At 44.1% G+C, this 20,753-nt stretch overlaps 1 protein-coding gene across 6 annotated transcripts in view; it reads right to left on the bottom strand.

The window, feature by feature from the left end:
- Nucleotides 1-1,137: 1,137 nt before the first annotated feature.
- The window catches only part of TLR5 (toll like receptor 5), a 47,479-nt gene continuing 27,863 nt past the window's right edge, over nucleotides 1,138-20,753 (bottom strand). For 2 of the 6 annotated variants that reach the window (XM_024255862.2, XM_054519876.2), the window contains one exon: nucleotides 13,699-18,348. In XM_024255862.2, the coding sequence (XP_024111630.2) occupies nucleotides 15,768-18,344 (2,577 nt within the window). In that variant the 5' untranslated portion in view covers nucleotides 18,345-18,348 and the 3' untranslated portion in view covers nucleotides 13,699-15,767. Of the gene's footprint in view, nucleotides 4,279-8,032; nucleotides 8,687-9,037; nucleotides 12,418-13,698; nucleotides 18,349-20,753 lie in introns of those variants that run through there. The other 4 variants (XR_008509644.2, XR_008509641.2, XR_008509636.1 and 1 more) reach the window with 4 other exon arrangements.

Genomic DNA, 20,753 nt, shown 5'->3' with positions numbered 1-20,753 from the left:
TTTATTTTAAAATTAAAAAAAAACTTTTAATAGTAGAAAATTTTGAACATACACAAAAATAGTATAATGAACCCCCATGTACCCATTACATAGCATCGACAATGACCAACAAATGGCCAATCTTATCTCATTTGTTCCTCCTCCCTGCACCTATCTCTACAGAAATATTTTAAGGCAAATTCTCATTATCATTATTTTATTTACATAAATGTCAGTCACATGTCTTCTAAATGATAACTTTTTTTTTTGACACAGAGTCTCAGTCTGTTGCCCAGGCTGTAGTGCAGTGGTGCTATCTTGGCTCACTGCAACCTCCACTTCCTGGGTTCAAGCAATTCTCATGCCTCAACCTCCTGAGTAGCTGGGCTAACAGGTGCATGCCACCATGCCCAGCTAATTGTGTGTGTGTTTAGTAGAGACAGGGTTTTGCCATGTTGGCCAGGCTGGTCTTGAACTCCTGATCTCAAGTGATCCACCTGCCTTGGCCTCCCACAAAGTGCTGGGATTATAGATGTGAGCCACCACACCCAGCCAAGAACTCTTAAATACATAATCTTGATACAATTATCTCACTATTAACTGAACAAAACAGTATCACCTGGCCAGTCATGGTGGCTGACACCTGTAATCCCAGCACTTTGGGAAGCTGAGGTGGGTAGATCACTTGAGGTCAGGAATTAGGGACCAGCCTGGCCAATATAGCGAGACCCCGTCTCTACTAAAAGTACAAAAATTAGCCAGGCGTGGTGGCGTGCACCTATAATCCCAGCTACACAGGAGACTGAAGCAGGAGAATCACTTGAACCCAGGAGGCAGAGGTTGCAGTGAGCTGAGATCACACCACTTCACTCCAGCCTGAGTGACAGAGTGAGACTCTGTCTCAAAAAACAAAAACAAAACCAAAAAACCCAGTATTACCAGATAGCTACTCAGTGTTCACATTTCCCCAAAAGTCAATTTGTTCAGGATCTCAACAAGGTCTATGTACACATTGTGTTTGGTTGATAAGTCTTAAATTTCTTAAAATCTATAGTAGTTTCCTCTTCTCTCTTTTTTTCTTATCATTTATTTATTGGAAAAAATTAGTTCATTTACTTTGTAGCATTTCACACATTTTGAATTCGGCTGATTATATCCTTTTCTTTTTCTTTTTCTTTTTTTCTTTTTTTTTTTTTCAGAGAAAAGGTCTTGCTCTGTCAACCAGGCTGGAGTGCAGTGGCACAAATACAACTCACTGCAATCTCCACCTCCTGGGTTCAAGCGATCCTCTGGCCTCAGCCCCTGAAGTAGATGGGACTTCAGATACATGCCACCATGCCTGGCTAATTTTTGTAGAGATGGGGTTTTGCAATGTTGCCTAGGCTGGTCTTGAACTCCTGAGCTTAGCAATCCACCCACCTGGGTGTCCTAAAATGCTGGGATTACAGGTGTGAGCCACCATGCCCAGCCCCTTTTCTTTTCTTTTTTTAAAAAACTTTTATTTTAGGTTCAGGTGTACATGTGCAGTTTTGTTATATAGGTAAACTCTTGATACTGGGGTTTGTTGTACAGATTATTTCATCACCCAGGTACTAAGCCTAGTGGCCAATAGTTTTTTCTGATCCTCTCCTTCCTCCCACCTTCTACCCTCAAGTAGGCCCCAGTGTGTGCTATTCCCCTCTATGTGTCCATGTGTTCTCATTATTTACCTTCAACTTATAAGTGGGAACATGTGGCATTTGGTTTTCTGTTCCGGAATTAGTTTGCTGAGGATGATGGCCTCTAGCTCCATTCCTGTACCTGCAACGGACATAATCTTCTCCTTTTTTATAGCTGTGAAGTATTCCATAGTGTATATGTACCACATTTCCTTTATCCAATCTGCCCTTGATGAATTTCCCATTTTTTAAGGACACCAGTCATATTGGATTAACCCCCTTCCTACTCCAGTATGATCTTGTCTTACCTGATTCCACCTGTAGTGATCCTGTGTTAGTCTGTTCTTGCACTGCTATAAAGAAATACCTGAGGGTGGGTAACTTACCAAGGAAAGAGATTTAATTGGCTCACCGTTCTGTGGGCTGTACAGGAAGCATGGCTATGGCATCTACACAGCTTCTGGGGAGGCCTCAGGGAGCTTTTACTCAGGGCAGAAGGCAAGCAGAGCAGGCAGTTCTCTCATGGCCAAGGCAGGTGCAAGATAGGGAGAAGGAGGGACCACACACTTTCAACCCACCTGATCTCACGAAAACTCACTCACTGTCATGAGGACAGCACCACGAGGATGGGGCTGAACCAGTCATGAGAAATCCTCCTCCACAAGCCAATCACCTCCCACCAGGTCACACCTTCCACACTGGGGACTACATTTCAACATGAGATTTGGGGGGACAAATATCTAAACTCTATCAGACCCTATCTCCAAGTAAAGGAACATTCTGAGGCACTAGGGGTAGGACTTCAACATATAAATTTTGGGGGTCCACAACTCAGCCCGCAGCACTCCATAGTTCACAAAGCCTTTTCTTTCCTGCAATAGTTTTGTTTGAGTCAATTGGCTGTTGTACCTGTAAGTCCCCTCATGTCTCACACTCACAAAGCAGCTCACGATCTTCCCTGGCTGTGGGGGGAGCACAGGCTTCCAGGACCCATGTGAGATTGAGTGTATTCCCTCCCAGGTCGCAGACACCCCATCACAGGGCACAGCTCTTTGCAGAGCACATAGGCTCCCATCAGGGGCTGGGGGAGCGGGCCCAGACCAGCACGGGTCCTTGAGCTGCCATGTTCTCAGAAGTGCTGAGTATTCTCTCCTTAAGAGCCTGGTTCCTGAGCCATCCATCCTATCCTGACCTGGTCTCCATGTCACAGCGCTTACTTCTCTCACTTCGGCCTTTGCTTTGCCCTTCATATGAGCTGTCCTCCATTGTCTTGTTGGCTAAGGTCTCGGCTCTTGCTCATGGTTGCCTTGGCCACCTTGGGGAATGTCTCTAAGGTTTGGGCTGCCCCTGAATCATCCTGCCCCTGCCACTCTTCTGGGGGGACACTCCCACTCCAAGCCCCAGCTTCCTGGGAGAGGCCTGAAAATGCTATTCAGAGGGTGCTGACTCCCCTCAAGGGGCTGGGCCATCCTTAGAGAGTGCTGGATTGTCCAAGGTCAACCTGGCATTACCACCAACCCCAGGCCCTCCCTCAAAGCCAAAGTCCATTCTGCAGAGGGAAGCAAAGCCAGGAATACTTCCCTGAATTCTGTCCCTGTCTGGTTCCTGGTTAGAGTTTGCAAATGAGAAGCACTCCTGAGATTAGGACAGAGGCAGGGGAAAGGTCTTTGTTCTTCAGGGGCAGTTACAGCCCTGTAAGGAGTTGAGATTTGGGAACAATCGTGCTTGCTGCTGCCGACAAGCATGGGATGTGTACATCTCTTTGAGTGTTTTGGGATGAGGTCTTTGGTGTCAGCTTACCTGACCTCCACTACCCCAGGTCTTGCAATATTTCACTATACCCTTAATTCTCTAAATTAAAACTTTAAACACCTGGAGTACATACTGTGGCTTCTGTTTTCTTGATTGAATCCTGTCTGAGATAGGGAGAAGGAGCAAACCTCCAATGAGAGGCAATGTCTTACAGATCCTGTGGTGTTTTGTTAGGACGCAGTGACAGTGCTTCAGCAGTGAGGACAGAACAAGGCAAATTCCAGAAAAGAGAGCAGCCTCTCTGGGACAGCCACCTTGAGGAGAAGAAAAGGGGCATTTCAGGGGTGGAGGAAGGGTAAGCAAAGGATCAGCAAAACCCAGATTGGAATCACTAGCTAGGCAAGTTGCTTCATCTTTTTAGTCAGAGCCTCAGTTTCCTGATCTGTGAAATGGGGAAGTGACCACTCTTTACATTATCTAGTTATGTGAATTCAATGAGATGATTTAGGTAAATTCTCTAGAATGGAGCCTGGCAAGTAGAAGGTGCCCAATTAATGCTTCTTTTTCTCTTCCTTCTTGGCAGAGACAATCTATTTGCTTAACAAAGATGCTGCTGTCAGCTATCACAGAGGGCTAGGGTACTCCTTTGCTTTCAGCTGGAAGGAAAAGCTTCTTACTCTTTCTTCCCATTCAGAAGGAAGAGGGATGAGGGAGGGTGGAGAACAGTATTTTCAGTGCTGTGAGTTCCTTTCTGCTGGTGTATAGTCTTAGGCTGGAACAGCTCCTTAAGGCCATACATTTAGTTTCCCTCAATTTAAACATAAAGAGCTAAAACTAGAAATCCTCTAGAAGAAAACATCTTCATGATCTTGGTGTAGGCAAATGTTTCCTAGGCAGGATACAAGAACACAAACCATAAAATAAATAGATAAATTGGACTTCATCAAAATTTAAAAGATTTGCTGATTATTAATAAAATGAAAAGGCAAACCACAGAGTGTGAGAAAATAATAATGATACATATATCTGATAGAGACTTGTATCCGAATACATAAAACATGCCTACAAATAAATACTAAAAAGACAAGCAACTCGGTTAAAATAAGCACAAATCTTGAACAGACACTCCATAAAAGAAGATATATGAATGGCTAATAAGCATGTGAAGAGGTACTCAGCAGATTAGTCATTAGGGAAATGCAAATGAAACTACTATGAGCTACCACTTCACACCCAATAGGATGGCTAAAATGCAAAAGACTGACCATATCAAGTGTTGACAAGGATTTGGAGCAACTGGAACCTCATACATAGCTGGGAGAAGTATAAAATGTTACCATTATTTTAGAAAACAGCTTGGCAGTTTCTTTCACAGGTGATATGATTTGGCTGTGTCCCCACCCAAATCTCATCTTGAATTCCCACGTGTTGTGGGAGGCACCCAGTGAAAGGTAATTGAATCATGGGGGCAGGTCTTTCCCATGCTGTTCTCATGATAGCAAATAAGTCTCATGAGATCTGATGGTATTATAAGGGGAAGTTTCCCTGAAGAGTTCTTTTCTCTTGTCTGCCACCATGTAAGATGTGTCTTTCACCTTCTGCCATGATTTAGAGGCCTCCCCACACACATGGAACTGTGAGTCCAATAAACCTTTCTTTTGTAAATTGCCCAGTCTGGGTATGTCTTTATCAGCAGTGTGAAAATGGACTAATACAGTAAATTGATATCAGTAGAGTGGGGTGCTGCTGAACAGGTACCCAAAAATATGGAAGCAACTTTGGAACTGGGTAACAGGCAGGGGTTGGAACAGTTTGGAGGGCTCAGAAGAAGACAGGAAAATGCACAAAAGTTTGGAACTTCCTAGAGACTTGTTGAATGGCTTTGCCCAAAATGCTAATAGCAATATGGACAATTAAGTCCAGGCTGAGGTGGTCCCAGATGGAAATGAGAAACTTGTTGGGAACTGGAGCAAAGGTGACTCTTGTTATGTTTTAGCAAAGAGACTGGTGGCATTTTGTCCCTGCCCTAGAGATCTGTGGAACTTTGAACTTGAGAGAGATGATTTAGGGTACCTGGCAGAAGAAATTTCTAAGCAGCAAAGCATTCAAGAGATGACTTGGGTGCTGTTAAAGGCATTCAGTTTTATAAGTGAAGCAGAGCATACAAGTTCAGAAAATTTGCCGCTTGAAAATGAGATGGAAAAGAAAATCCCATTTTCTAAGGAGGAATTCAAGCCGGCTGCAGAAATTTGCATAAGTAACGAGAAGCCAAATGTTAATCCCAAAGACAATGGGGAAAATGTTTCCAGGGCATGTCAGAGGTCTTCATGGCAGCCCCTCCCATCACAGGCCTAGAGGCCTAGAAGGAAAAAGTGGTTTCATGGACCAGGCCCAGGTTCCCCATGCTGTGTGCAGCCTAGAGACTTGGTCCCAGCTGCTCCACCTGTGGCTGAAAGGGACCAACGTAAAGCTCGGGCTGTGGCTTCAGAAGGTGCAAGCCTAAAGCCTTGGCAGCTGCCACACTGTTTTGAGCCTGCGAGTGCACTGAAGTCAAGAATTGAGGTTTCAGGAACCTCTGCCTAGATTTCAGAGGATGTGTGGAAATACCTGGATGAAGTTTGCTTCAGGGGCAGGGCTCTCATGGGGAACCTCTGCTAGGGCAGTGCAGAAGGGAAATGTGGGGTCAGAGCCCCCACAGAGAGTCCCTACTGAGGTACCACCTAGTGAAGCTGCGAGAAAAGGGCCACTGTCCTCCAGACCCCAGAATGGTAGATCCACTGACAGCTTGTACTGTGTGTCTGGAAAAGCTGCAGACACTCAATGCCAGCCCACGAAAGCAGCTGGGAGAAAGGCTGTACACTGCAAAGCCACAGGGGTGGAGCTGCCCAAGACCATGGGAACCTACCTCTTGCATCAGCATGATCTGGACGTGAGACATGGAGTCAAAGGAGATCATTTTGGAGCTTTAAGATTTGACTGCCCTGTTGGATTTCAGACTTGCATGGGTCCTGTAACCCCTTAATTTTGGCCAATTTCTCCCATTTGAAATGGCTGTATTTACCCAATGCCTGTATCCTCATTGTATCTAGGAAGTAACTAACTTGCTTTTGATTTTACAGGCTCATAGGCAGAAGGGACTTGCCTGGTCTCAGATGAGACATTGGACTGTGGACTTTTCAGTTAATGCTAAAATGAGTTAAGACTTTGGGGGACTGTTGGGAAGGCATGATTATCTTTGAAATGTGAGGACATGAAATTTGGGAGGGGCCAGGGGCAGAATGATATGGTTTGGCTGTGTTCCCACCCAAATCTCATCTTGAATTCCCATGTGTTGTGGGAGGGACCTAGTGAAAGGTAACTGAATCACGGGGTCACGTCTTTCCCATGCTGTTCTCATGATAGCAAATGAGTCTCATGAGAGCAGATGGTGTAGTAAGGGGGAGTTTCCCTGCACAAGCTCTCTTCCCTTGTCTGCCACCACGTGCGATGTGCCTTTCACCTTCCACCACGATTGTGAGGCCTCTCCAGCCACATGAAACTGTAAGTCCAACAAACCTCTTTCTTTTTTTTTGAGATGAAGTCTTGCTCTGTTGCCCAGGCTGCAGTGCAGATTGTGCGGTGGCAAAATCTTGGCTCACTGCAACCTCTGCCTCCTGGGTTCAAGTGATCTTCCTGCCTTAGCCCCCCTAGTAGATGGGATTACAGGCATGTGCCACCATGCCCTGCTAATTTTTGTATTTTTAGTAGAGATGGGGTTTCGCCATGTTGGCCAGGCTGGTCTCAAACTCTTGACCTCAGGTGATCCACACACCTCAGCCTCCCAAAATGCTGGGATTACAGGTGTGAACCACCGTGCCTGGCCTATAAACCTCTTTCTTTTGTAAATTGCCCAGTCTCCGGTATGCCTTTATCAACAGCATGAAAACAGACTAATACAACAGGAAAACATATGCCTACCTTATGACCTGGCAATTTTACTCCTACATATTTATCCAAGAGAAAGGAAAACATGTCCACAAAAAGATTTGTAAATGAATGGACATAGTAACTTTATTTCTAATAGCTAAAAACTGGAAACAACTCAGGTGTCCCTCAACAGGAGACTGGATAAATAAATTGTAATATATCCACACTGCAATAAAAAGGAAAACTCACTGATATTATAATATCCTGGAAGCATCTCAAAAAATGATGTTACGTAAAGGAAGACAGATGCAAAATGTTGATTGAATGATTCCAGTGATGTGAAGTTCTAGAGCAGCCAAAATCAATCTATGTTGATAGATTACAACAGTGGTTGTCTGAGCTGGGGCAGGGGTAAGGATTGTCAGGAAAGGGAAAGAGGGAACTTTCTGGAGTAAAGGAAGCATTCTATATGCTGATGGAGGTAATGGTTACATGGGTGTAGACATTGAAATTTACACTTAGAATGTATCCATTTTATTGTATGTTTAAGAAAAACCCAGTTTACTGATTTTCTTCTCAGATTTCCAGACGTATTGCCTTGAATTCCAAAGAGATTAGATTCACCCCACGGACAAGGAACTGTGTCCAGACCAGGGGAACTAGAAGCAGACCTGTGGAGCCCAGAGAACCTAGATGGTCAACTTTTCCACAACATAGATTCTCTCTCTGCACTACCAGGTGTTAATGTGCATTTATTTTGTGCTAGGAACTGTGCTAATTAATTCTATATACCTTTTAATGCTGGGGGAAAACAACAACAACAAACCAAAGCCTGAAGCCAAGGGGTGAAACAACACACAGCTAAGACTGCAACTCCGCATTCTCATTCCAAGCCCAGAAGAAGCCGGCTGGGGAACTCCCCACCCGAGGCTCACATTGGGGTTGTCCCTTGCCAGCCAGGAACTCCCCACACCAGCTTCTCCTTTGTTTCACACCTAAGCCTGAGTGTCTTCCTTAAATCATGAGTGGTGATCCCTAGTTCCCACTCTAAAAAGCTTCTTTTGTTTTCACAGGGACCAGTGCACGGAAACCACTGGTGACTTACTTTTGCAAATCCCTCCAGGCTTGGCACAACCTGCAGGCTTGGAAGACTCTGGCGGTATAACACAGCTGCAGCTGGGGGAAGCGCTGGGAGCTCATTAATGGCCAAGGTCACTGGAAAAACCATGAAGGTGATCTCAAGTGTTAGGCCCCTAGGGCTACTCGAACGGCAGACGCAGGCCAGCGCAACAGAAAAATGCCCCAGCCTCCACTCAGCCAAAGCACCTGCTTCCTGAAGGGTGGCTGGGTCCCGATGAGACATGATGTCGTTGATTTTTATCGCAACCTTCCTGGGGAGGAGACAGGAAAACAGGGGCCTGAGGAGGTGAATAGCCTGAGCTGGGAAAAGAAACACAATTTCCAGGGCATTGGATCAGGTCCCTGAGTTTCAGGAATAAAGCCACCTTGTCAGACTCTCCTGGACTGTGGTGTCTGAGAGGACCATGGAAGCCTTAGTGAGTTCTTTCCATGGACTTTTCTGTGAAATAAAAATGTTTAATTTCTTAAAAGGTCTATCTAAATGGAAGTTATTGTGGCCATGAAGAAATCAAATATTTAATTGCTAAGTAAAAGAGATTAAAAGTGCCTTTAATCTTAAGAAAAATAAAATTGGGCAAAACATTATACATAAAATATATTATATGATCTATATATTAAATATGTGTGTGTATATCATTTGTATGTATATTCACCTGTTGAAATAATTTTTTTTGTTGGTGGCTTAATTTTAGAATTTTGGCTAATTATTTCTAGATTCTCTGTCTTCTGCCAGGGGCAGGAGTTACTGTCTCAATTTTATCTAAGTACATATTTATTTTTGTTTTTGTCTGTTTTAAGTATTATTACTGAAATGCATGCACAGAGTTAAAATGTAAATAATATCAAATACTCATGATAAAAGCTTGCAGTTCCCTGACTCCTCCAATCTCCCTAAGCCCTCCAGGATAATCACTTGTGTTTTTCCTTTGGTGGGAGCAGAGCATGGAAACACATTTAGATCAGAGGCAATCCCTGACAAAAATAAGGTATTTTGGGAAGAATGTCCCATAAGCTCTACATGAATTGGTCTGCTACATGTCTCTATTCCTTTAACCAACAAATCTGCCTAACTCATATCCCAACACTCTGGGAGGCTGAGGTGGGTGGATCACCTGAGGTCAGGAGTTCAAGACCAGCTTGGCCAACATGGTGAAACCCTGTCTCTACTAAAAATACAAAAATTATCTGAGCCTGGTGGCATGCACCTGTAATCCTAGCTACTTGGGAGGCTGAGGCAGGAGAATTTCTCCAACCTAGGAGGCAGAGGTTGCAGTGAGCCAAGATCGCGCCACTGCACTCCAGCCTGGGTGACAGAGTGAGACTCCATCTCAAAAAAAATAATAATAAAATAAAATTGTTTTTTAAATGGAAAACTAGTATCTCACAGAAAAGTGAACAAATTCATCAGTGCCGATAAGATGTATTATCAAAAGTGTTGTTGTCATCCAGGTCAGGCCATAAAACATACACAGCATCCTGGAAGCCCCCCCCCAGCGCTACCCGCTCCTCCCCAAAGGTGGCTACTGTCCTCATTATCACCACAGATGAGTTCTGCCTTGTTAAAATTTCTCAAATTGCAACCACTTGGTATTTCATCGTTATGCCTTGCTTCTTTGACTTAACATTTTTTTCAAGATTCACTTACGTTGTTACATGTAGCTATAATTGGCTAATTGTCATTTCTGTAGGGCTTTCAATTGCCACAATTTATTGATCCATTTTGTGGTTGACGGACATGTGGGTCGTTTCCAATGTTGGCTACTACAAATAATGCTGCTACCAATGTTTTTCTAAGTGTGTTTTCGCACATAAGTGCATGGATTTCTAGTGTGTATATACTTATGAGTAGAATTTCAGCATCACAGGGCATGTGTCGTTCAACTTTAGTAGATGACTAACTGTTCTTTAAAGTAGCAGTCTCTGGCTGGGCACAGCGGCTCACGCCTGTAATCCCAGCACTTTGGGAGCCCAGGCAGGCAGATCGCTCGAGGTCAGGAGTTCAAGACCAGTCTGGCCAACACGGTGAAACCCCATCTCTACTAAAAAGACAAAAAAATTAGCTAAGTGTGGTGGCACACACTTGTAATCCCAGCTAATTGGGAGGCTGAGGCAGGAGAATTGCTTAAACCTGGGAGGTGGAGGTTACAGTGAGCTGAGATTGTGCCGCTGCACTCCAGCCTGGGCAACAGAGTTAGACTTCATCTAAAAAATAAAATAAAATAAAAAATAAAAGTAGTAGTCTTCAACCTTTTTGGCACCAGGGACCAGTTTCATGGAAGACAATTTTTCCACCGACTGGCAGGGGATAGGTGTGGGGTGATTTCAGAATGATTCGAGCCCATTACATTTATTGTGCACTTTATTTCTATTATTATTACATTGTAATATATAATGAAATAATTATAAAGCTCACCACAATGTAGAATCAGTGGGATCCCTGAGCTTGTTTTCCTGCAACTAGATGGTCCCATCTAGGGGTGATGGAAGACAATGATGGATCATCAGGCATTAGATTCTCATAAGGGTCAAACAACCTAGATCCCTCGTACACGAAGTTCAAGCTCCTATGAGAATCTAATGCTGCAGCTGATCTGATAGGAGGTGGAGCTCAGGCAGTAATGCAAGCGATGAGGAGTGGCTGCAAACAGAGATGAAGTTTCGCTTGCTAGGTTGCCGCTCACCTCCTGCTATGTGACCCGCTTCCTAACAGACCAGTATGGGTCCATGGTCCGGGGGCTGGGGAACCCTGCTTTATAGTATACCAATTTACATTCTCACCAATCACGCAGGAAAGTTTCAATTGCTCCCCAGCCTTGCCAATACTTGGTACTGTCAGTCATCTTAATTTTAGCCATTCTGGTGAGTGGGTAGTGGGATTGCAATGTGGTATCAATTTGCATGTCTCTGATGACTAAAGGAGGTTGAATATCTTTTCGTTTCCTTATTGGACATTGGATAGCCTTTTGTGAAATTTGTAAGTGTCATGTCCATTTTTCTTTTCTGTGGTCTTTTTCTTATTGATTTGTAGAAGTTCTTTTAGATTTTGCCTGTGAGTCCTTTTTGGATACGTGTATTACAAATATCTCCCTCCATGCTAAAGTTTCCCTTTTCATTCACTGATAGTCTTTTTTTTTGGTAATAGATGGTCTTAATTGCAATGTAGTCAACTTTCTTGATTTCCTTCTTCTCTTGCCTCTTGGCCTTATTTACTACCTTGCAGCTTTCCCGTGTCTTTAAATAGATTCTAAAAAATAGTTTCTCCAGCTTTTCTAGATGCTCCCAATGGAAGAACTGGGCAGAACTTCCCCAGGCAATCATCATTAATTTGTCTGGTTCTTTCTTCTGGCATTTTCATACTTCTGAATATATATATTTGGAACACTATTTCTTGATTTAATATTGTAGACTTTTTAAAATCAATTTTATATGGTGGTACATGAGCATTTAACTATCTTAAACTTTTACCCCACAGTCTCTTGTCCTCTTAACGTGATTCTTTCGTGATTTAAAACTTCAAACCACATTTGCTTTACATAATATCAAGACTCTAAAACATTCTTCACTGCAAGTGCACATGGTTGGCAAGGGATTTTCAGAGTCAGTTGTATTTGGCATCAGTGGGATTCTCTTTGAAGTTTTCAGCAGCCCTAGTCAATATTCTAGATCTTTCCAGAATGTCACATTTTCAACTACAGAAAGCTCTAGCCATTCTGAGATTGAACTGTGGTAGTTTCTCACCATTTTGGAGTGACCCCAGAAGGCTGTGCTATGTGGAATTTATCTATTTCCTGAGGCCTGGCTTTGAATCACTGCGCCATGGAAGACAGGGCAGTCACTTAGCAACCAGCGTCTCAGCAGACTCCCCAGGGCCCACTTCCCAATGTGGCTCCGTTGGGCCTTCCTTTTGTCATGTACGCAGCAAGTCTTGTGATGTGATAAAGACTTGGGAAAATGGCCTCAAAAAGAATTCCAACTGCTGGGCCTGACCATAGAAAAGAAGACAAAAGAATTTTAGTAAGTTTTGGAACTTTGCCAGAAAAGGGAAGTTTTGAAATAGAGTGGTATGTTGAATCCAACAGTGGCTAGGATGTAGACGTGAACAGGTCCCCCATACACTCTATACAGAGACCACAAAAGATGCCTTTTAAATGTGTTTCATTAGGAAAATTACCTGTAATTTGTGTTTTTAAATAAGAAGATTAGAAAAGGTTGTGGGATAGACTCCTTTCCTATGTTGAGAGTTATCTGTGTTTCAGCTTGTTCTTCCTGTAAAGACACCTGCACTTGTCATTTTACATGTCCCAGGTTTGGTTTGGAAAATAGAGTCATAGCGATGGTCACCCAAACCAAGGGAGCTCCCTGGTGTAGCACTACCTCCAGCCCCTAGCCGGACTAGGAAACCCCTTTCCCTAGGAATCCTGTTCATACAAGGTGTTCTGACTAGGAGATTTCTTCAGTGTCCTGGGTGCCCCTCCCGCCCCCTAGAACTGGGGGAAAACCATGGCTGAGCAGCAGGTGGGACAGGAGGGCATGAACCGAGCAGAGTGGTCTTTCCACAGTCTTCCTGATTTGCGGTTATACCTGTTACTGGCACAGTATACTTTTGTTTTGTCTCCTTCCTTCCTTTTTTTTTTTTTTGAGTTAGGATCTCGCTCTGTCACCCAGGAGTGCAGTAGTGCCATCTTGGCTCACTGCAATCTCCACCTCTTGGGTTCAAGGAATTCTCTTGCCTCAGCCTCCCTAGTAGCTGAGATTACAGGTGTGCACCACCACGCCCAGCTAATTTTTGTACTTTTAGTAGAAACAGGGTTTCACCATGTTGGGCAGGCTGGTCTCAAACTCCTGACCTCAAGTGATTGGCCCACCTTAGCCTCCCAAAGTGCTGGGATTACAGGCATGAGCCACTGGTGCCTGGCCCTGTTTTACTGTATTTCTTAGCACAAGGTTCCAGGAGACCTTATTCACTGCAAATTCATGTGGGTTCTGTTTTCCTCCCCACCCCTTCAGCTCTCCATTCTAGCCCTGCTTCTAGCTGCTAATCCAGGCTGCCACTGTCCCACTACCCAGGAGGGCTGTGCCACGCCTGGCCATTTGAAATACTGTTCAGGGGTGTCTGACAGCCTGTGGTCTCCTGCCCTTTTCAGCTTACCACTCAGCACCTCCATGGATATCTTGCTCTCTCAGGCCCTCATCCTCCCTGCCCCTCCAGTGGAAAGTCTAATAACAGCAGGTGTTGACATGAGGGAGGCTAGGCTTCCCAACATACTTCACTCATCCATTTATTAAGCACATACTGTGGGCCAGGCACCAAACTGGGCCTGCAATACACAGATGAACAAGACAAGGTCCTGACTGCAGTGTCTCACAAACTAAGCTGTCCACACACATACATAAACACACTGGTGTAACACAATGTCATATATCAGTGACAGAAAATCTGTCACTGGGGTCATGAGGGATGGGCAGTCTTGCTAAACAAGGAAATTCACCAGGCAGACGAGTGGTAGGATGGGGAGAAGAAATTCCATGGGGAAGAAGAAGCATGGGCAGATGTGTAGGTGGGAAACCCTTGAATGGTCCCAAAACCATAAGTGATCTGCTACAGCCAGTGAGGGCAGGACACAGAAGACAAGGTCTTTCCTCAGGGAACTTATCTTCCAGAGAGGCGGGCGGCCAGGCAGGCTCAGAAAAAAGGAGACAGGAAGTAGTAGTAAATGCTACTTTTAAAAGACCAGATAAAGTGTCAAGAGTTTTCACAAAAGGGAGAGAGGACTTTGGGTTAGGGATCCCAGGGAGCTTCATGGGCTGGATTTTGAAGAAAATGTAGGATGGATGTGCAGAGATGGGAGAAGAATCCAGAGGAAAGAGGTAGAGTGGGGCCTGCATGGTGTGCGTGAAAATAATGCCATCGCTGGGTGCAGGGCAAGCTCGGTCTCATTGATTAGAAGTGGCCAAAAGAAGTTGGGATGAGAATAGCGTGTGTGTGTGTGTGTGTGTGTGTGTGTGTGTGTGTGTGTGTGTGTGTGTGTGTGTGTGTGTGTTGGAGGAGTCAGGATTGAGGGGCCCAGTGAGGGGAAGAAGGTGACAGTTTGGAGAGCTGAGTCCCAGACCCATGTGTACCCCTCAAACTGCAGGAGCTGACCTGGAGTTATGCTGGACTTGGAGGAGGCAGTGTGTGAAGCTATGGGGTAATTTTGGCACAGTTTCCTCATTTTAAGTGTTCTTAATCCTTTTGCAAAAACACATTTCTACATTAATAAACATGAAAAAAAGAACAGAATGGAAAATACACATAGATTTCATTTAAGATAAAAAAATACAACTTCAGTGAAATTGCAACTGCCCCCAGAAGGCCTTCAGTGTATGTGTTCTCTTGTGGTCATTAGGGCAACGAAGGAAAAGATCTGAGAAGCCCTGACATCCTTGGCCAATTTAATTTTCATAGGAATTCTATGACATAGATGCTGTTATGTGAGAAAATGTAGGTCCAGCAAGGGCATACCATGGCCAAGGTTACACGGCTAATACACAGCTGACTCAGAACTCAACCCAGGATCTGTGTGCAAAGTCCATGTTCTTCATGCAACAGCCTGAGCAGCTGATCAATGAGGTGTGCTAGGAAATAAAGCTGAAAATGTAGGTTGGTGATAAATCATGGAAGGTCTTGAAGGCCAGGCTTAAATACAGGCAGCATGTGAGAGAAAGTTCTTGACTCACTAGGGCGAGACCTGGAGAAGCTGAAGGTAAGAACATGAAGTGCAGTACAGCCACAAGACAGGTAGTGACTCCCATTCATCCCAGCTTCTTTGGGGCCACCTCTTATCTACAAGACAAAGTGTGACTTGCACTCAACAGTGGCATTGTTTCTGTGGCAAAAGAAGGAAATGTGCCTCTGCTTCTGTTTGTTTTCTACTTAATGTTGTTTTGCAGAACACAGAGAACCCAGAATCATGGACCATTCCATTTTTTAGCTGAATGCCAGAGAAAGCATGTCAGCCATCTGCAACTTCTCCCAAAGTGCCCTTCCCATGATTAGGATACATTCCATAATCAACACAGCAGGACAGAACAGTATTATTGGATCTGAAAGAAAATCAATGGAGACTGGGAACCTTGAAGGGCAGTTGCAATTTTCTAGATCTATTATTTTCCATTTGGAGGTTACTGAGACAGAACATGGTGTTGATATGAAAATCGAGAGATTTATGTTGTTTTCATAGTAGCAAAAAGAAGAAAAAAACCTCTGGAGAGGACCCCAAAATAGTAATTTGGTGAAAATACAAAGTGAAGAGTTATTTGTGGCTTGAGATAAGTTGGAAATTGCTCCTTTGATTAGGAGATGGTTGCTACAGTTTGCAACGGAATGTTATTGTCTTTCTTCTTTTCTTTTTCTTTCTTTAGTAACTGTTGAGAGAGTTTATGAAGAAACCAGCCAACATCCTGGAGATCCTCAGGCCACCTCAAGTACTGCTGTTTCTGTACAAAGCCTCTGATGGACTGATGTTTCATCAGCTGGTACTGGGACAAGGACCCAACCACCACCATGATGAGAGCACTGTTAAGGTCAGATAAGCACCTGCCCTGGGCATAACTGAAGGCTTCAAGGCACCAGCCATCGCTAAGGAAATGTCTGCTCACAAGACAAACAATCTTTCTACTGTTCCAGATGGCATCCTGGATATTGGCAATGCGGTTTTCTCCTGGGACAAAGTCTCTTTCTTCAAAGCACAGGTTAAATCTGTTTTGGTCACTGTATTGAGTATCCAGGTGTTTGAGCAAAGCATTCTGCACCCATGTGAAATCTTTGCTGCTGAAGCACAAATAGGCATCATATTTGTACATATCAGGTTCTATGCCCTGGGGATGGTCCTTGAACACCAGTCTCTGGGCTGTCTTATAACAAATAAAACAGAAGCCCCGGCACTTTGTGACTGTGAGGATGGTCATGAGGAACACAGTCAGAGTGACAGTGCATACAATGAAAAGGGAGAACTTTAGGGACTTTAAGACTTTCTCTTCATCACAACCTTCTGTGGAAAGAGAGAAGAGGGAAACCCCAGAGAGCGAGTCAGGGTACACACAATATATGTCTGCAGGAGGCCCAGCTATAGTGACATTGGTGTGATTAAGCCAATTGATAAAAGTGCTAAGTTCACATTCACAAATGAACTTGTTATGAGTTATATCCAAGACACTAAGTGATACAAATACATCAGGATCGGGAGCTAGGAGCTGGTTCCTGGATATGTCCAGGATCTCTAAATTAGCAGGTAAATCATTGTGAGAAAGAACTGTCAGCCTGTTGGAGTTGAGGCTTAGTCCCCTTAATGCAGTCAGATGGCTAAATACTCCTGGTGGAAGGGAATTAAGATAGTTATTATTCAAATACAGAACTTGAAGATGAGACAGTCCTTCAAAAACATCCCAACAGAGCTCAGTTTCCCAGGCAAGTTGCAACATATTTTCTCCAAGGAAAAGCTGTTCTAAGCTGGGATTCTCTGAAGGGGTTTGATCTCCACTACAGGAGGATAAGCGATTTTGATTTAAAATGAGAATCTGGAGATGAGGTACCCGTAGGAGAAAGTAGAGAATATCTAGATTTTCTAGCCTGTTTTCTGATAAGTGGATGAAGTTGGCTGTAAGGTTGATCTTTGGCAAAGTCACTAGTTTATTGCCACTCAAGAAGATATCAGGTATGCTTGGAATAAAATGAATGGTTGTAAGAGCATTGTCTCGGAGATCCAAGGTCTGTAATTTTTCCAGGAATTTGAAAGTTTGGTCTTGAATTATTCCAATGTGATTCTTTTGCAAATCAATGTGGGCTACCTTAGGTAGTCCATAGAAATTCGAACTGTAAAGTTCCCCCAGAAGGTTATATGACAAATTGAGAACTTGGAGGTTGTCAAGTCCGTAAAATGCTTCATCTGCAATCTTATTTATCTTGTTGTAGGCAAGGTTCAGAACCTTCAAATCCTTGAGTGTCTCAAAGACACGTGAGTTCAGGGAGAAGATAAACCCATGTGAAAGATCCAAGTGTCTCACTGAACTTCTGGCCAGGCCAGCAAATGTGTTCTGGTCAGGATCTTTGATGTTATGGAAGCCAAACCCAGCACCCATGATGTGGTGGGCAAGAATCAAAGAGAAGGCCTGGCTTTTGCTGATGGCATTGCTAAAGTTTCCTGTGATGTCCACTGTCCAGCCATTTCCAGAAACATCTAGTGTCTGCAGCACCATGTTTCTGAATGGGTTCATACATTTTCCCCAGTCCACTGAGACTCTGCTATACAAGTTATTAGCTGCGAGGCTAAAAAAGGAGAGTGTTTTCCCTTGCAGGGGCTCGAGCTCATGTTCACATACAAGGAATATTTGGTTGGAGGAAAAATCTATGGACTTTAAGGAATTCAACTTCCCAAATGAAGGATGAAGGTAAAGGCTACGAATCTGATTTTTGGATAGATCCAAGCGAGTTAAAGCCTTTAAATTTCTGAAATAACCATCTTTTAATACAGCATCAGAGAGACCACAGAAATACAGTCTAAGTTCAAACAGATGGAACAGTCCCTGAAAAGCATCTGGATGCAAGAAGTATATCTTACTACTTCCCAGGTCCAGGATTCTAAGGTTGGGCAGGTTTCTGAAGGCCTCCTTGTCAATACTTAAGGGGGTATACTGGCTCCCGAGCTCCAGCAGCTGCAGCTGTTCCAGAAAGGGGAAGGATGAAACAGTGACTGTCCTGATATAGTTGAAGCTCAGCAGGAGCCTCTCAGTGGTGTTGAGGACCTGGGGGACCTGGGTGAGGTTGCAGAAACGATAAAAGGCTATTTGGCCATCAAAGGAGCAGGAAGGAATTCCAAACACAGGACTGGCCATGAGCACCACTCCTAGGAGAAGGTCTAGGTGGTCTCCCATGATCCTATGGAGTAGAAGGGAGAATGAAAACACAGGCATTTAAGCTCGAGGTATTGCACTGGGGTCTTCATATCTTGGGGGTATTCTCTATTATGTGCCTGCTCCCTTTGACCCCTTCATTCCTCTGACTCCACAGACATGGCTGCTGGCAGATACAGACAAAGCTATTCTTACTCTCTTTCTGTTTTTTTTTGAGACAGAGTCTTGCTCTGTCACCCAGGCTGGAGTGCAGTGGCACAATCACAGCTCACTGCCACCTCCGCCTCCCAGGTTCAAGCCATCGTCCCATCTCAGCCTCCTGATTAGCTGGAACTATAGGCACGTGCCACTGTACCCAGCTAATTTTTGTATTTTTAGTAGAAATGGGGTTTCACCATGTTGCCCAGGCTGGTCTCCAACTTGTGGGCTCAAGTGACCTGCCCGCCTCAACCTCCCAAAGTGCTGGGATTACAGATGTGAGTCACCACACCTGGCCTATTCTTGCTCTCTTTCTATCAAACACTTATGTTGAATTTTCTATATACTAGGCACTATTCTAGGTACTTAAAAAACATTTCACTTAATCTTTTCTTTTAAAAAAAATTTTATTTATTATTCTAAATTAAAATAAAAATACAGAGATGGGGGTCTTGCTTTGTTGCCCAGGCTGGTCTTGAACTCCTGAGCTCAAGTGATCCTCCTACCTTGGCCTCCCAACATGCTGGGATTACAGGCATGAGCCACTGCACCCTGCCTTCACTTAATCCTTATAATAACTCTATGTTTGTTCATTCATTCGTTTGTTTATTCATTCATGATTTGCTGAGGGGAGTTGGAGAAAACAGCAGGAAGAGACACAATGTTGCTTCAGTTCAGCCAGGCACCCTGTTCCTAGCCCACAGAAAGCTCGGCTGATGAGTGGAAAATAAATTCACTGTTTTTCTCCCTTAACTTGTCTAGGCTACTGGCCCATCTCCATTTATCCGACCTTACTCCACACACAGTCCATCCCATCATGCAGAAATTGGGCACTTTCTGGCATCCCCACAAAGAGCCAGATGTGATCGGTTTAATAAAAGTGTGATAAGTGCCTAGTGCTCGCCTGGCAGCTGTGTGATTGTGTGAGTGTACAACAATAAACAGAGACTGGCCCACTTGCTTAAGTCCTGTTGGGGAGCTGACCATTTGTCTGGGTTGAGTGTTTTTTTATGGGTGCAGCAGAAATGGTGCTCAATAAATGTGTCTGGCTTATGTTCCAAGTATTGTGCTGGGTGCTATGAAGAGAAAACACACAAGGACCCCACCCGCAGAGAGCTTGGTGTCTATTATTTGCATAGCACCTCCATCTTTGGTGCCTACTATGCATTCCATTTTCTCTAAATGTAATGAAAGGCCTCTGTTGGAAGGTAAAGGAAGAGTTACATAGCTCAGAGGGCAGGAGAATGAGAGGAAAAATAAATGAAAGAAATAGGAAGAAGGCAATGGTTTATAAAGAGCATGAATCCCATGAGACACCATCACTGGCAAAAGTGTCAACACCAGGAGAGGTTAAGCCTGGAGCAGTCACGGTGCTGGAGGTGGGCTAGCTCTGACGAGGTTGTGCTTTGTGCTGGGGCTGATGTATGGTGGGGTTTCCACAGAAACTGTGAGGCTGTGGCACACAGCTACAGCAAATCAGAAGTAGGCATCGATGCCTGGATTGACTCAAAGTTTCAAACTCAGGCATCTAATAATTGTTAGGAAAAACTTGGTGAGAATGTTTATCACCACTCTGAATTTCTCCCTCATCTCAGTAAATGGCTTCACCATATCCATCCAGAGTCTCAGGGTGACAACACAGCAGAGTCTTTTAAACATCATTCTTTTAAACATCCCCCCAATATCCAATCCCTCAGCAAGTCCTGTTGGTGCCACCTCCCAAGCCTATCCACTGCCCTACTGTAAGCCACCGCCATCTCTCTGTGTGGGCCAGACTGGAGACTCCTCACTGGCTCTCTTATTTCTGGTCTTGCTTTCATTTTCCAGCCAGCAGCCAGCATGTTCTTTCAAAAACATAATCTGGTTGATACCATTCCTCTTTGTACAGGGCCCTTCCCTTCCTTCCTGCTGTACTTGGAATAAAATCCTGTGAGTACTTACATGATTCAGCTCTTGACTGTCTTGTCAACATTATCTTGAATAGTTTTTCTCAATAACTCATTAAAAAAAAATTTGTTGAGCACCCATTACGTGTCAGGCAGTTTTATTTATTATTTATTTGAGACAGGGTCTCACTCTGTCACCCAGGCTGGAGTGCAGCAGTGCTATCTCAGCTCACTGCAACCTCTGCCTCCTGGGTTCAAGTGATTCTCCCACCTCAGCCTCCTGAGTAGCTTGGATTAGAAGTGTGTGCCAGCACGCCCAGCTAATTTTTGTATTTTTAGTAGAGAT

This window comes from Pongo abelii, chromosome 1, assembly GCF_028885655.2.
Source record: "Pongo abelii isolate AG06213 chromosome 1, NHGRI_mPonAbe1-v2.0_pri, whole genome shotgun sequence".
NCBI lineage: Eukaryota > Metazoa > Chordata > Mammalia > Primates > Hominidae > Pongo > Pongo abelii.
The sequence above is the reverse complement of the archived record's forward strand: the minus strand, read 5'-3'. Positions and strand labels throughout refer to the sequence as shown.